The following is an 18146-nucleotide window of genomic DNA, read 5'->3' on the forward strand; positions in this document are numbered from 1 at the left end:
AAGGCTAGTAACTAGCTTAAATCTGAACTGCATCTTCCACCTCTGCAGTCAGCTCACTTTAAAGGAACTTTTTTTTTTTTTTTTCCTAAAAGCATATACCATCAGATAATCAAGTCCTTGCCTCCTCTTTGTTCAGCCAGATAGAAGTAATCATCTATGCCACTTCTGTTATTCCTCCCCTCCCACAAATATTGTGCAAGCAAACAAGTGTAACTTGCTTACATCAGATGTCAAATGCTGTGGTATAATGTAAGATGACTTCTACAAATTTGTCTTGATTAAAGAATACACTCACGCTACAATACAACCTTGTGGGCTTCGGGATGTCATACCTATACAACACCAATGAGTTCACTGTCCCTTCTGACCACCAAATCACCTCATGCAACACCTCAGTATCATACCCTGCATGACACCAGTCTCTGCTTTGGAGACAGCCTAGACATTTCTTCCCAAAATCCACAAGTATGCTTACATACCTCCTCAGGGCCCAAAGCACAAGCTTTCCACTTTGCTCAGAACACCTGTACCACTATCAGGCAGCAAAGATGCTGGTTCAGGACTCCCTGTTTGCTAAACAGTGACAACTATCACAACAACAGAGAAGAAAGGCAAACTTTAAGCATAAACAGAGCTATGTTCCTTTCACCCAAGAAGATATATTTAAACAAAAATTGTTCTGTCTAAAGCTTCTGCTTCAGAAAAGTAGACTTAAATCAGAGCATAGTGGATTATAATGTGCAGGTTTAAACGAGACATTAAGAACAGGCAAGTTTGAAACAGTGCTGAATAAAGGAAATTTGTACTACATAAACAAAACTGCAACACAGATGCATACAAATCTGTGAAACAGCCAAAGTGCTTAACTAAACTGACTGCCAACTATGTATTGCCAACTATGTATGTATTAGTTTTCTTTCCAAAACACTGGACAGATGATATGGCAGAGCTTTTACATAGTAATAATAGAGAATCTTCAAAATAATTATGAAAGAAGGGAATAATCCGGTGCCCACCTAAGAATACCCTTCAGATTCACTTGTCTATCACCAAGTTTTCACCTCTCACCATACAATTTTATTATTTAATAAGTATCCACCATAACCGGTGCCAGAATAAAATAATTTTGGTGGTGTAGGCTTGCTCATTTCTTCCCTCTGGTGGGCAAGGCAACAAGTGGATGAAAAAGGACAGAAGTGTTGGTAACTACAAACCTACATTAAAAACTACTAACAGAAAAACTATTTATTACCAAGGCATAAGAGCAGATACTGCATGTATTGCTGTTAAATATACCCTGGTCTTAAAATGGTTAATTCATAACAACTGGAGGAGCTGTGTAAAGATCCAACTAGGTCACCATCTGCAGACTTTGAACTCTTCTTCCCAGCAGCAAGCTTTTTCAGCTGTGACATCCAGCTGCAGTTCCCTTGGACTGGCACACTTACTTGGCTTTATACGCCTCCAACATTTGTAATTCAGCCATCGGAACTACTGAAAAGGAAAGCATCCAGCATTCTATTCTCAGTGGTATTGTATGGAAAAGTCAGGGCTGAGAGAAAAGGTGTTTCAAGTCGCATTTTTTTCAGATGCAAGACTTTCACTGCAGTTTCAAAAGGGTAGGTCGATATATTCATCAAAGTTAATAGACTATAATCCACAGAATGCTCTATTACATGCTTGTTGGTGTTCCAACTCTCCCTAAAATAAGCCAATCCCAACAGAGAAAAACTACAACTAATAACTGGATGTCACGTATTTCATGAAGTTAGAGATTTAAGGGGCAACTGGAAAAATTCACAAATTAAAATCAATCAAGAGACACCAAATACAAATATCCTAACTCTGGCTCTGAAAGGCTGAAGAGTCAGAGCATATTCTCTGAGTTTTATCGTTACCTGTCTGCCTTGTCCTAACACTTCTCACCAGGTATCTGCCACTGGCCACTCTTCAAAGCTCTTCTTAGTTCATTTCTTTATCAGGAAATGTTTCAAGCTAACTTTTAGCAGTAGAGTAAAGGGAGGCAAGAAGAGAAGCTCAATCAGGGCAGCTCACAGCAGATAATCCAAAAAAAGCTTCAAAACAACTGTTCTGTTCAGCCTTGTGCAAGTTTTCATTCTTACATCTCATCAAAATTCATGAATTTTTATTTTAAATGCAAAATGTCTTTTCTTGAAGGCAAAACATTAATTAATAATTATAACTATATCTGAATTTAAATGAACATGTAATTATTTTATATATTCTTATTAAAGTAGTGTAATTTTGCCAATGTCAAAGCCGCCTTTAATTAAGCACACAAAATGACTCCCAATACTCACTTCGAAACTTCAGCTGTTACTTCTTCTGGTTTCTTTACCAGTGATGATAAACTGTTATGAACAGTTCACAAACAACACTTTCATAACCCCACCCTGTTCTCATTCGGAACACTGAGAATTCATTTTGAAATTTCATAGCAGTTTACAGAGACCAACTGTGAAGTCTGAACTGCTGGCATTAGCTCAGGCTGCGCCAGAAAGAAGAATTTGTATTAGACACTTGCACATTCACCCCAAAGCTCAAGAAAGTAAGAAAAGAGTGGAACTTCACCAGCCTTCAGTGAAGTACACTGGAAATGGCATTCTAGGCACACTCACAGTGTGTTATACCAGGCATCCTTAACCATATTAATAATTTAGTTTCCAGATTAATATCTTCTTCAGATTTCAACACACCTTTCACCATTGAGACTTTCCTAACTCAGTCTGGGATTGGTCTAAGGTGTTACTGATAAATTCAGAGTTAAAGATCTTGAGAACAACAGGGGAAGACAACATACCCACAGACTTAATAGCTAATTAAGGTGAGATATTTTCAAAGGGACAACACATTGTTTATAAGGGAGAGTGGTGACAGGACAAGGACCGGTAGTTTTAAAATGAAAGAGGGTAGATTCAGGTTAGACATGAGGAAGAAATTCTTCCCTTCAAGAGCAGTGAGACAGAGAAGCTGTGGATGCCCCGTCTCTGTAGGCATTCAAGGCCAGGCTGGTTGGGTTTTGGGAAGCCTAATGTAGTGGGTGACAACCCTGCCCACGACAGGGGGGTTGGAACTTCATGATCTTTAAGGACTTTTCTGACACAAACTGTTCTGTGATTCTATGATTGTTCATTGCTTTTTTAGATGTTGGTCTATCCATAGAAATTACCAATTATGTCAAATATTCATTGCAGGGACAGCATTTGATATAAATAATACCTGCACAAAGCCACAAAGCTTTTATTCAAGGCAGTTAGACCAGGTGGTTGTTTCAGCAGCAAAATGGTTTAGCAGCTCCCAGAGGTCCCATCCTCACTCTGACCGATGCATTTTCTCCCATCTTACTCTTCACTAGCCCCTCAGCTGCTTTATGAAGCTGCATCTTACACTGAACTCAAACTGTTCAAGTTGTTTCTGCTGGCAGATACACTGTCCTAACTGCCCTCTTTGACTAAAATGTAAGACCTCCAAATTGCCTTCGCATCAGACAGAACTTCAACTGAAAAATATTTCAAAAGTTTTCTTTTCACTACATCTTTCTTATCATTCAGTACACAGTCCATAAATAAATACCTAGAACACCTTCCTTAATTTGTCAACATGCAAAGTTAACAGAATCAATACCATACAATTGACCTTCACAGAAACATTTTTTCAATTCCTTATTATTAAAAATTCTCTTCAGCTTGTTTGATAAAGTCATTGGTGCACTGAGATAATGTTTCTTCACACTCTAGAGAGAGAAAAGCAGGATTCTTGCCCTCAGGAAGCTCCCTTGCACAGAACTTGATCAAAAGGCAAGGCTCAGCACCTCTCCAAAACCTTGAAGCAATTTCTGGATCTGTAGGTTAATGATATGTTTGGAGACGTCTGACATCAGTAGATTGAGGATTTAGTGTAGCAGCCCAAATAATTTCTTGATCTCTCTTGGTGATATGACCAGTTTAAAAGGAAGGAATGTTAACCTTGCTTTTATTTTGTGTTTTGTTTTATGTATACACACACACACACTCAACAGGAATCAGGTTTATACTTCTTTAAAGCTTTCCTTAAAAGCAAAAAAGAAAGGCTGGCTTTCCTGTCCTGTTGCTGTTTTGTGTTTGGGTTTTTGTTTTGTTTTTTAGTAGTATTGCAACTACTGCTATTAGTAAACACTATCTACACATACTGTTCCACCACAAACTACAGGACAATACAATCCAACAGCAGAAGTCAAATGCAGTATTCATCAAGTCCCGCTTTTAGACAGACTGTTTTTCCATTTTCTCTATCAATCACCTAAATATAACCAAAACTACTCTGAGATGTTCAGCTTCCATTCAGCTATAAACTGGTTTTCAGGTTTGATTTATATACATAGCGACTTTTATGCTTTGTTTACAGAAATTCTTTTATTTGCCACGTTAGCTTACTCAAACACCATTAGCAGCAGTGGAACGTATTTCATGCAGAAGCCATTATCTTTAGCCTAAGATGTTGTTAAAGTTCAGAAGCCATTAATAAAACGTGGTGATTTCTTACATGGCTAATGGTAGACCACATAAGTAGTGGTACTTAACAGATGGGCATTAGTAGCTCCGTTGGACACAGATTTACCATGAATTTGCTGCTATTACATACACGTTTGGCAAAAAGCCCGATTCAGTACTCAATACTGTACTAATTAAAAAAAAAAAAAAAAAAACAACAAAAACAAACAGCCGTGGCCAAGTTGCTGTCCAGACCAGTGGGAAGGAAAAAAGCCTGCACAAAACAGCGTTAAGTGATAGTCCAGAGTATGTAAAGCTATTTCATCACACAAGCATGTAACTTCAAAACTAGACAACATAGAACAGTCTGCTTCAACAGCTACATTCTCTCAGCACTACAGATATTAGGTTCACACGTAGCTCTTGTTACCAAGGAGAAGTTTTCATTTAAAAGATCAGGATGGTCAGATGGGTACTTACTCTGAGACATAAACCAGCAGAAATGCCTGTCAGGCTCCCCTGTTTGTGACAGAGTTTTTTGGTTAAACTAGCTTGTTATCATTTGGTCTGCTCCTAACTACTTAAGCAGAGCAAAGTAAGAGCTTCAGCTCTTTCCGAAGTTTTTTCCCATGTTTTCTTTGGAGGATCTCTTGCAGCTTTCCTCCCACCTCCTCCTTTAATATTTCAAGCAAAAAAAAAACACCACTGCTTGAAAAGCAAGGGTCTCATTATGCAGCTGCCACCAAGTGATTCCTATTGAAGTCCACAGGAGTTGCTCTTACGCAGAGGACAAGGCCCCAAGTATTTACAGTGCTGAAAGCCTTTGTGTTCCACACCCTAAGTGGATGAAAGCAAGCTACGCAGGAGGCTCATTCAAAATTAATACTACATCAGGAAGTGGATGAGGGAAAGGGAAGGCACTTAGTAATTGATCCACTGTTTGTTTTCTGCAAATTCTGAGATGTTTTCACGTACATATTTATTTTGGTTTGTCTTTTTGTGTTTGGTTGGTTTTGTTTTGCTCCAAGATAGAGACTTTTTAAACTAGGATAAAGTCCTATTAGCAAAACAGAGTGAAATAGTGAGAGAGAGCTCCCTAAGTGGCACCATGATACCAGTAAATGCAAAGAAACATCAACCCTGAAGGCAGCATGGAGGTGGAATAATAGGTTTCATTCAGGCAGAATATGACTACCTTACAACTTCTACAAGATTACATTCTCAAAGTTAAATACCTTCTGTGTTATGATCAAGACATGGAGACTTCTGCACTTCTGCTCATCCTGTGAGAAGTTACAAGCCTCTTTTTCTCCCCATCACTTATACAGAAGTCCAGTTCCACCCCACAATGGAGACAAAGTCCAGCCCTTCAGCCTATAAGCACCTTAGAACTCCCTAAAGTCTAAATGTACTCACACCAAAATTTGACACCACAACTGCAGTATTGCTCTACCCTGCTTTATCAATGTAGTCTGCAGGCATTTTAAGAACAGGGTACGCAGGCAGATTGGTATACAGCTGCCTTTTAGAGAAAATGAAAATCTGACCCTTATATGCTAAGATCTAAACAAATAGCAGATCTTGCTGAAGCTGACAGCTCCATATTTTGGACTTACATAGGATGCATCTAAGAGGCATAAGAGCAGCAAACAGCCTTTTTTAATTTCTGCCTTTTACCGAACAAGCAACATCACCGTGACTCTGAGCTTCAAAGCCTTTCCACGTGCTCTAAAAAGCAAACAAAAAAAAAAGGACAATATGCTCTTCAACTCCTTCCCATCTTACAGTCTCTGCCACAGCCCCATCCATTCCACCTCACCTGATGCAAGCCGAGACCTGCAGCAATTGTTCATGAAGCTAAAATGTGAAATTCTTTACATCAGAGCCAGAACAGTGGGTACCGCTTTGATATCATCAGGCTTGTGGATTGACACATCAACTAAGGAAATGCTACCCGTAAGGCACTATTTGGGAGGTCTTGCACTAACACTGAGGCTTGCTGTTTCAGAAGGAGATGCTTAGGTATCACATTGAAAAAAGGCAATTTATCATAAAACAAGCCATTTGTCAAGTAAGAGAAATTGTCTTATAAAAGGATATCAAAAAAGCTAGTGCTATTTGTTACTTCCTGCCACTTTCCTGCTGACTTCTGGCTGGACCAAGTAAGAGTCAGCAAGCAGCACCCATAAAAAGGCCTCTCAGAGCATCATATTGATTGTATAGGGGCTCCTGAGGGCTAACTGAGAGCACAGAACCCAGCTGACATTCGGGCTCCAGGAAGAAGGAATAAAAACCAGCACAGACAACAGGGGAAGGCAACAGTGAGAATAGCCTCTGACTGAAAGCTGGAGTGGATCACAAACTGAAAGGAGGGCAAAACCAACATCAATCAGATACTCACAAGAGGCTTCATAATTTATTCATGAAGTAATCAGCTGCTACAGATAAACAAACTGCAGGTAGAGATGGAGTTGACTGCAACTTTGATGTCATTTCCTAGGCAAAATATCCATGAAATTCTGGATGAGAACGAGTTCACTGGAAACCTCACCTATGTACAAAATTTTTGGACAGGGAAAGCTGATAGCAACAGATTCTGTTCCTCACAGCTGTCCCTTTGCCTCTGTCAGTTGAGCACCTCTGCAGCACAGCTGATAGGCTCATGCATCACTGGGGGACAGGAAAAGACTACAACAGAAAACAAGAAAGGCCAGATGAGAGCTGCAACTTACCTACTACATTGTCAAGAACCCTTCAGTCTCTCATCAAAACTGATATTGGGTTTCCTTTAAAATACAAACCTATTAACTGCTTCTATTTATGAGCTACTTTCAGACAAGAGAAGGAAAGCAGAGTGCATCAAGGATCTAAATCACATAAAAATGTAAGTGGCTTATGTCCTTATGTCAAGTACACTAGTCACTAGCATGGAAAAAGATTTTGTATCATGAAGTCTTGATTCAGATGTAACTACGAAATTCCAGACCCCAAGCAGGGGTTTCGTCTATCTTCAGAACAATAGGAAATATTTGAAGACAAATAAGATTGCTTATATAGAAAGGAAAGTAGTGCTCTTCAGCCATACTCAGCCCTGTGCGACTGAAACAGGAACACCACTAATGACCATCTCAGAGCTTCCAGCTGCTCTGGAGCAGCAGAAGAGTAGAATACAGCCAGTGGAAGATCAGCACAAAAAGGCCTTCTTTCCAGGTAACAGAAGTTAGATAAGCTTCCAGTCTCTTTAAGTCCTGCTTTTAGGCACATGGGTCAGCAAATTTCTGCTCTTACAAGTCAATATTTTTGTTTCCTCCATATGTACGCACAGTATATTCTCTATATAAAGTATGTGTGCATACATATATACTCATACCTTGCTACATGCTCACTACATATTTCCCACCATTCAATACTTATTAACCTGTTTGCGACATAGCCATCAAAAAAGACACTCAGAAATTGATAATGATGACAAACATCCCCTGGTCTTCAGAGAGCAGATCATTTGCCACCCCTTCCAGGAGACCGCTCCAATGAAGTACCTTATTACAGAGGAGCAGTGTTTGGAATAACATTTACAGGAAGGAAAAGAAATCAGAGAAGTATGTGATGAAGCTGTACGCTTGCTTTTAAGTTCACACTGAGTTCACATTACAGGCAGGAAAACAAAACGCTGCAGAAGACATGCAATTCAGTGGGAGGGAAAAACGGAGAACCTGCTCTCAGAAAGATAAATGCACTCTTTATGCATATGTACACAAAGCAAAGGTGTCCAACAGGGAGAACCTGTGCTGCAGGCTCTGACAAAATGACAGCTGGGAGATGTGCTAGGAGTGCCACCTCTCACAGTACTGCTGCATCTTTGCTTAGGACACCAAAGCCTGGTTGAGAGAATCTGCCCTCTTGGTACAGAGAAAGAGTCCTGATGCAAAGTAACATTTTTGCATCACGGAAGATTTGTGCTTAAATCAAACTAAATTAAACTGGACTCTCATTAAGAGTAAGCCACTAATACTAGGAAACACCCAGTAGGCTGAATTACTGCAAGCAACCTTGCAATTTCATTTATACCACATTCATTACCCTGTAACAATAGGACAAGCTACTGAGCATACAATAGTAGATAAACAAAAGGTTTTAACTCCTTGACATTATAGTCAGCAAAATAGAAGCCTCTACAAACCCAAAATAAGTCATATCTAAAGGCATTTAGTTTCCCTCCACTTTTTTCTTTGAATACAATTAAAAAAAAAAAAAAAAAAAAAAAAACCACCAGACACTTCTAGGCACAGTTTTTCTTGCCTCTTAAGGGAAAAAAAAAAAAAAAAAAAAAAAAAAAAAACCAACATATTTAGGAAAAAGCTGCTACAGTCCTTTGATTTTTGTGCAAGCAGTACAGCGGTTGAGAAAACCAGACAGTAACAGGTACAGAATAAGCAGTTTTCTTAATATGTATTTGCCTTGTTGCAAAAAGACTAAAAGTCCTCTATCACCACACATCAGGAACTTTGCTTGAAATGATTTTCAATATTATTTGATGTAATGGAGCCTTCACTAGGGATTTTCAAGGCTGGGAAGAGGCATATTGATTTTTCCCCAGTTCTGTGGGAAATTGACAGTTCATTCATAAGATCCTCTGCGTGTGCTGAAGTGCTTATTCTAAATGCTGTCCAGAGGAAAGCAACTGGAAAGTTGAAACATTAGCTGAAGGTGGAGATTGATGTGTCTTAAGATAAACACTGCTACTGCCATTTGCCTCATTTGTTTTCTACAGCTGAAGGAGTGGGAGCTGACTGTTCTGAGCATCTCCACAAGTCAGGCCATCTGGAGGTTATATGAGATCACACTGAGTCAGAGCTTGATACCAAATCAAGCTCCCTTGACTGCAAACCCCAGTGTGTCAGTGACATTATTAAATGTGAGAGTAAAGGGGAAGGTGAATGGCTGTAGATTTGGTTACAGAAGCAGCCACACACAGGGCACTGAGGCAACAGTGACAGCCATCCCAACCCACCCTTCTGCTTGTGCAAAGTCCTGCTGAAATCAGTGGAAATCCACATCCACAGGGAGCCAACAGGGAACATATTTTTTGGCAGGAGCAGCAGCAAACTCACAAGAAACGGGATGTTTTCCAAACTTGTACAATAGTACAATGGAAAATAAATTAGGCCTCAAAACAGTAGAGAAAAATCTATGTTTTCCTGGACCTCGCACTATAAAAGTATGCTAGATTGCATCTCAATACATTAGGAAAAACAAAACAAACAAAAATACAACACACAATTTTTTTGTTTTGTTTTGTTTTTAAATTCTTTCTTGCATTACAGCAATATTTTCTAAATTTTAATATCGGAAAAAAATATGAAAAAAAGTGTTTAAATACAAAGTCGCTACAAAATCCTAACCATGAAGTCATGTATTTAGAAGAGTTGAAGCCAATTTCCTTTACTGGGATGCACCTCTGTGGTTAATGGTGACAGTCACTTCAGGGTCACTACTAAGGGTCACTGCAGAGCTGGGTTAACTCCTGAATTGCTCAGCTCTTCACTTCTGCCTATATCAATAAAACAATTAGAGTCCTGCTGACAGGCTGTTAGCCATGTATTTGAGAAATGTGCTACATATTTTGGGCAACACAAAGTATAAGGCTGAACTTACCCTATAGGATTATACTTCAGACTGAAAATCCCTGCCTGGCAGAATTAGGTCATATTTCTTTGGGTCAAAAAATTTTAACTGGAAGCAAAACAATATTCCAAATGCCCATAGCAGATCTTCACTGGTTTGTGCCCTTGGTTTATGGGAGTAGAAATCGCTGAGGTACCTACCTACTGTGAGCATTTAATGATGCTCTGGATTTCTAGACAGTAGTGACCTCGGTGTCAAAAACATTCTATAATGTTCTATCTACAAGAAGTCTATTTGTAGCAAAGGAACTTGAAGGAAAGTATCCTAGAAGTATTTCACTAATTGTAACTTAAGTATCATCCCCTACGAACTACTACCTACTGCATCTTACAGAGTTTAAGGAATAGAGATTAAATTTTGCTAAATACAGAAGTAGTTCAGGATTATTGTAATCTGAGGAATTAAATGTAAGGGTGTTTAAAAACAGAATGCATACTTGGAAACTCCTCTGCACTGGAGAAGATGGAAGTTCCTCGCATTTTTCTTATTTCCACTTCCCACGTGTATAGTCAATGAATATAAAGATGTTATAATTATGAAATAAACAGGAGAGTTTGGCAAAGCAGATTATAATAATAAAAAGAGAATAGATAGAAAGCTTACCCACATCCTGGGCTCAATGCAAAACTCCAGAGAAGGGACCTCCAGAAGAGATCCTTCCCCACTGGCAGTCAGCTCTTCAATGGGTCTAGGAGAGGAGGAGCCTGGCTCCACCCCTTCTGGCAGCACAGGTGAATTGCCTTCAGCTGTGCTCCTGTGCCTGACTCATTGCTCACCTTAGGTGATCAATCAGAGGTTCAAGCCATGACTCAGCAGTTCCCATACACCACATAAGACAAAAGAAAAAAAAAAAAAATCAATTTGAAAATTACCCCTATATCTATTTGCAGTACCTGATATGGGCTCAAAATCCACCTTATTCCACAGCATAGCAGCTGCTTGCTTTCCCTGTGTGCCTTTGTATCATAGTTGAGTATGCACATACACGATAAATATATTATTGAAGAGCCTATCACAAAGAGGTTATCTTAGTGAATTAGGATGGTATGTTTACTTTCACTGAATCATAGAATCACCAAGGTTGAAAAAGACCTCCAAGATCATCCAGTCCAATCATCTACCTATCACCAACATTTCCTACTACACCACGTTCTTCAGTACAACATCTAAACGCTCCTTGAAAGCCTCCAGGGACAGTGACTCCACCACCCCCTGGGCAGCCCACTCCAGCATGTGACCACTCTAGGAGAAGAATGTTTTTCCTGATCTCCAACCTGAACTTCCCCTGGAGCAACTTGAGGCCATTCCTCCTAGTCCTATTGCTGGTTACATGGGAGAAGAGGCCAACCATCACCTCACCACAGCTTCCTTTCCAGGTAGCTTATAAGAGAGCAAGAAGGTCTCACTTGCGCCTCCTCTTCTCCAAAGAAGGAGACTCCCTGAGTCTCCTCTTCGTCAGATTCAGTGTTCTGGAACATGGACCTACTACCTTTATTAGGAAAAAATTATAAACTGTTTCACTTGCTGAAGTACTGTGCTGCCACTGCACATACTCAGGGTGTTGCTCATCAGCTTTTCTCTGACTGGAATGCTGAAGATCCAAAATGTATTCTCAGTGCTCTGCAGTAGATATGCCATCAGGTGAAATAAGGTGGGAGTCTGGTAAATACATTTACCAAATCCATCTGTACAGCAGAATTATGTAAGCTACATTTAATAGTTCCAATAATGTTAAGTATGTTGAAATCTAACACAGTAAGTTACACAATTAACCACAATCAGTGCTTTTTCCCTAGTTCTTAGTCTGGTGTCCTTAGGCTTATTCAGTCTTCTACAAACCCCCAACCATAAAAGAGCTTAAAACAATAACATATTTATAAACAACTAGTTTGAGCAGCACAAACACTTAGGAAGGAGACAGCTTCATCCATGTTCCTCATGTCATTCTTTCCCAATAACCAATGATATGGTCTGTAACAAAGCTACTAGGGAAAGCAGAGCACACCACATGCTTCTGTATGCATTTAAAGGGCTATGTCTGCTCAAAGACATACCCAGCAATTCAGAGCTCCCAAACTCACAACAATGCATCAATTTTATCAATGCATACAATGTACATTGCTACCCTTCAATGTTACAAAACAGTTATACATTTTCTCCAGACAAGAACCGTTCTGTTTCTGGTAGGACCATTTCTGAAATGCTCTCCGAGTCACTGGTGATATTATATTTTAAAAGCATAACAATAATAGTAATGTGATTATTAAAAAAAAAAAAAAAAAAGGGGGGGGGGGAGTAGAGAGAGGGAGACATGATCAGAATGTCATTCACTTCCACTGAAAGAGCAAATATATAAAGATCAAGTGTTACAGAACGCATTTGAAGGCCACATGGAACAAGCCTTATGTGGATTTACTTTTTTTTTTTTTTTTTTTTTTTTTTTTTTTTTAAACCAATGTGGCAAGGCAAAATTACATAACAAAAACTTCCTTTGTGGATGTCTGAAAAGTAGCTGGCATGAGAAAATGATCTTCTGCCCCTTTGAAAACAAACTACCAACAATGTACAAAATTCAATAAACAGTCTATTTCTTGTCCTCAAAGGTCAGCACACTTTCCCAACACTTTTCCCACAACACACTTACATAACTTCATTCAGTTCTCTTTCTGCTATGTTCTGGTACTTCAGGAGATTATCTAGACCCCCCTACAGTTACCCTCAAAACCAGCACATGTCAAGCAAATTAAAATACAAATCATGACTTGCAATATTCTGATGCATCATAATGGCAGCACGCTGCATGACTTCAAGTGAGTCACCTGATAAAGTAAAAGTTGCAGTCCGAGGAGTCAATGCTTTCTATACATTGTTCCTAATAAGTTAGGGTCAGTGACTTCTATCTGATGTGGAAATTCTAATTTAAATGAAAGTATATATTCACAGATCCCATCAAGCACAGTAAAGCACAGAAAGGAATTTAAAGCACCTCTTGGAACTAAAAGTCAGTTTAAAACTGTCTTACAGAAGTAGAAAGGTAAGAAGGAGAAATGGTTCTTGCCTTTCTAGAAGCAAAGCGACGTACTTTTATTTTTTGCATTAGACCTTTGACATCATTCTACATGGACGACTACATGGGATGAGGGGAAATATGTCAGTAAAGAATGCAAGTAAACAATACAATTGTTTTCTTTTAACTTGCACTATGCATGCAGGTCTTATCTAGTTCACAATACATGATGATTCACCCTGATTAAGACATAAAGGCTGACTGAAAAGCACCGATTCTTCCACCAGCCTACAAAGGTATGCATTATGCTGGCCAAGTTAAAGCACAGGAGCATGCCTTAATGAACAATCAGCACAATGGCAGCTGAGCAACGGAAAGGAAAGCAAAACACTGAATTCTACTTTTTCATCACAATATATTTGTGCCTATTTGGTCTCAGTTCCTAAACATTACACTGGCAAATGCCAAGCAGGCACTTCCACAGAGCACCACAACCTCAAAGAGCTCCAAACAAGAACTGTCAGTATATTTACCTGCTTCCTAGCATTGGATGCCAAAAAAAAAAAAAAGAAATTAAATTGGCAAGTATGCCTAGAACACGAGTTACCACAGTCTTGGAGGATATAGTTCTCTTCTAAAACATTATGAGATGCAGAGACAAGGGCAAGTTGCCTGGGGTGGAGAACGACTATCTCCATAAGAGTATCGTGTCACCTTTCCTTTAGTCACAACTAAAGACAGAGCACTAGAGTGCAATTTTCCATACTAATTATTCCAACAGATCAGCCATGGTTTTTCCCTTTATATATATATATCTTATATATATTATAATATGTAATATATAATATATATTATATAATTATATAATATATAATATATATTATAATATATAATATATAATATAATATATATATTATATTATGTATATCCATAAATACATATATTCCCCAATATGTTTAGAAATAACATATTAGCACAAAATAAAAACTGAGAAAAACATCTGATATTTATTTTGCCTATATTCTGCAGCATACAAAAGTCCCCAATTTCTGTATTGTTGTAATACCTCCCATTTAACAAACGCAAGCAATTATTTCCCACAAAATTTCAGCAGATCTACAGTATTTCTTTATTCGAGGCACTGATAATTTTCTTGTCAAAACCATTACTCTTCCAACTCAGTTCTCTTTATTTTTAGACCATTGTTTTATGATGCATAATAGAGGGTATTTTTTCCATTTGTTTTCATTAAAATTTTAACAGGTTATGTTAAAACCAGCACATAAGAAAGCTTCAAAAGTTTTAACAAAGGTGTTCCACATATCTAAATGTCTACAAGACCCCAGGAGAGTGTCACTGGGATAATGCAATGACCTCTTTATCATTTCAATCTATCCATAAGGACTACATTAGTGGCTATGTTTGATGCTCACTTCCTGTGAACATCCAACCAAGCCTCCAATTTTTCTTTACAGCTTTTCTGGCGCAGTTTCACGATAGAATATTAAACAATTACTATTAATTCCATAAAAACTTTAAAATATATTCTGCAAGAGTCACTGTCTCACTTCCCACCACAGTAACGAATGCAGCTTCCTCATAAAAAGATAACAGAAGAAATGACTGAAGTCATATAAAGTGCTTTTTGAGCGTGGATCTCATGATGTTTAGCCAAGGACACCAGACGATTTGCATTTTGCAAAACAGGTAATCTGTAAGCAAGGGCCACACAGCAAGCAAATGGCAGAGCAGGCGATATGCTCAGGTCATTGGATTACCACTCCAGTACAGCAGTACAAAGCCACGTGGCCCAGCGAGATCTCCTTTAACCCATTCCATTGCACCAAGCAAAAGCTGCACATGCCAGCCTCAACAGAGGAATAAGAAAACAACCAGCCACTAAGTACCAAGAAGATATCACTTCCCTATTTCCACCATCTGCAAATTTGCGTTCAGAGAATGAAGTGAACAAAGTTACAGGGTGTCTATCGCATTGCGTGCCTGGAGGAGCAAGATAACACACTTATGTGTGTTTCATCATAATCTTCCTTCTTTGGTTCAAGGACACGTCACACAAGATGTGTCCTCACACTGCCTTGCTCCCTCCTGAAAAACATATGTGTTCTCAGCAGTGTATGCCCATGGGAATCAAAATGAGAAAACAGATGAAGGAAGAGAGCCACAGCAAATTCGACCATTAAACTTGAGCAGATCATAAAAACACAGCACAGGAGGGTCAGGATACTCATTCGTAGGTCAAGCAAACTTTGACATAAAGGCACATAACTGCAGCCAACTTCATTCTAGCAACACACCTCCTTGATTAAGGAAAGACATTTCACTGTGAGAGTGTCACTGATCAAAAATCCTGTCCCTCCAAATCATCCACACCAGGTACCTCTAGTTCCCAGGCACACAGACATAAGGTGAGCTACAAGTCCTTATTAGCCAGATAAACACCAAAGTAATAATTGCAAGCTTGGTACTGGCAAGGTTTCTCTCCTTCATTCTTCATCACTTACATTCATTAAAAAAAACAGTGGTGGTGGGTCTTTTTTGTTTGTTTGTTTTTTTAATTGACCCAAACCACCTTTACAGTCCAAAGAAGCCAATATACCAAATACGTACCCAACGTATTTTCATTATCCCTTAGAAAGGCATTCACCCTGCTGGAGTTCATACTGCTAAATGGAATGCCTCATGAAAAGAGGGGATTGCACACATAAGAGCCTTCACCCAACTTTCATGTTCTACGCAGTGCTAAGAACTCATCGTCCATGCACACACAAGATCAATCGTTCACACCTTCACACTGTGGTTCCAAAATTTGGAATTTACACCCAAAAGAAGCCGCTTCTCCTTCAGAGCCAACAAACTGAGATGCTAGAAGCGCTAATCTACGCGGGTTCCATCCCGCCACACGGCTCTGCTGCTCCATGCCCGCTGCTGAAACGGGGCAACACGGGGCTGCGGTGCGCGCAGCGTCCCCCAGGAACAGGCGGCTGAGCCGCTGCCCCCCTACCGGTACCGCTCCGTGCTGATGGCCGAGCAGAATAACGCCGTTCCACGCACAGCTCGGCATTGTGTAACCGCTCCTGCCAACGGCACCTCTCGCAGAACTTGAGGCTTTGATTTCTTGCGTTCAGCACATACATATTTCAGTGCCGATATCTCCACGGATCCATCCCTTCCCCAGGCCTGCGCGCCTGGCTGCTCCCCTACCACAAAGCAGTTGGGGGCTGGGGGAAAGGGGAGCGAGGGAAAGAAAAAAAAAAGGGGGGGGGAAACAAGAAAGCCCCTCGGCACCTACAACAAAAGCCGTTCGGAGGGCCGAGGAGCGGCACGAGCCGCGGGCACGCCGCTAGCCGCTAGCCGCTAGCGTGAGGGGCGCGGAGGGCCTCGCCCCCCCCCCCCAGCCCGCCTCGCGCCCATCTGTCACGCGCCAGCCGCGCTCGGGCGCCCCGCAGCCGCCGCGACCTCCGCGGTGCGAGGCCGGGGGTTGCGCCCACTCACCCAGAAGATGACATTGAAGCCGAAGATGAAATATTTGATGCAACAACTGACTTCAGGCCCCTTGTAGTGCTTCCCGGACATCCTCTGCGCTCATGAAGACACTTTGCTCGCGGTCGGGATGAAAACCGAAGGTGAGGGGGTGACGAAAAAAAAAAAAAAAAAACCAATAAAAAAACATAAAACAGGCGGCGGGGTGGAGGTGGAAAGACTGAGGGAGGGGGCGGCGCGACGGGCAGAGCTCAGCGCGCCGCGGGGAGATGCGGCAGAAGCAGCGCGGCGGCGGCGGCTCGGCTCCGGCTTGCCGGGCGCCGGGTATGGCCGGCCAGCAGCTCCCGCCTTCTCCTCTCCCGCATGGGGGAGGCCCCGGCTGCTCGCAGCGGGGAGAAGGGGACCGGCGGGAGGTGCCTAGGCACAGGCGCGGGGCTCGCAAGCACCCGCTTGCACAACGCTCCCTCCCCCGCCCCCACAGCGGCGAGGGCCGCCGCGTGAGCCCCGCCCCGCGGTGGTGGGTTGGGAAAAGGACGAGGCCCGCAGTCGCGAGCGCCGGCGGGATGACTGACGGAGCGCCGAGCCAATCGGGCTTCGCGGCCGTCCCGCTTGAAGCGCCCGCTCCTCGCGGCGGGTGTCCCGGCGGTGGGGTGCCTGTGGGGGAGCTTAGCCGCTGGGGTCTGCGGGTGTGCCTGCCTCGGGGAGCGGACTGCGCCGTGTCGCCGGTCGGAGGGGTCGGCGCGGCCCCGAGCCGGGGTGAGGACGGAGGGAGGGCGGCGGTGGGCGCTCCTTGCAGCGCTGAGACGAACGTCCTCTCACTTAGCGCCCGTGGTCAGTAGTAATGACGAGAACGCGTGGCTTCGTGGCGGACTTTTAGGTCGGAGACGGAGGATTTTCCATTTTTAAAGGTCAACCAAACCCTTGGCAAAGGGCAAATGAGTGGGCAAAACTCATTGATCCGGCTGGCAGCTGGGGGCAGCGAGGGGACTGCGAGGCAGCGAGAGGAGCGCTCCGCGGCGTGCTGCAGGAGCCGTGCCACAAACAGCCCGGTTGTAGGCTGGCTGCCGTGATGAGAGGGTGCACAGCCCTCATCGCACTGTGTGCAGCTTGTTCTAAACGGGTGCCTTCAGATCACCTCCCACCTGAATTTGTGTGTGTTACATGCACAGAACACAAGAGGAACTATTTTACAGCGTGTTCTAGAGCTCCTACTGAGCATACACCGACACTGGTATCTGCCAGCTGTAGCATTGTATTCATGTCTACTTGGGATTCGGAGTACACGCAGCCTAGCGTTAACAGCATAATAGCATTTCCTGGCTGAAGGATATCATCGTTTCAATCTTGCAAGTCTTCAGAGTTTCCTGGTCCAGCAATGATAAGTGCAATACTTCTAATTGAAAAGATGGAAGGCTTCTTTGTAATAGTAAATTATGTCCCACATTTCTACCAGACTGTAAGAT

General features: G+C 41.7%; 1 protein-coding gene across 1 annotated transcript in view; it reads right to left on the bottom strand.

Annotated features, from left to right (window-relative positions):
• TSPAN5 (tetraspanin 5) overlaps positions 1-16776 on the bottom strand; it is a gene marked incomplete at both ends in the record, with an annotated part of 77310 nt that extends 60534 nt beyond the window's left edge. The window contains one exon of the mRNA XM_079534569.1: positions 16696-16776. Within this exon, the coding sequence (XP_079390695.1) occupies positions 16696-16776 (81 nt within the window). The remainder of the gene's footprint in view (positions 1-16695) is intronic.
• Between the last annotated feature and the right edge of the window lie 1370 nt (positions 16777-18146).

The sequence above is a fragment of the Tetrao urogallus genome (genome assembly GCF_951394365.1).
Source record: "Tetrao urogallus genome assembly, chromosome: 4".
In the NCBI taxonomy this organism is placed as follows: domain Eukaryota; kingdom Metazoa; phylum Chordata; class Aves; order Galliformes; family Phasianidae; genus Tetrao; species Tetrao urogallus.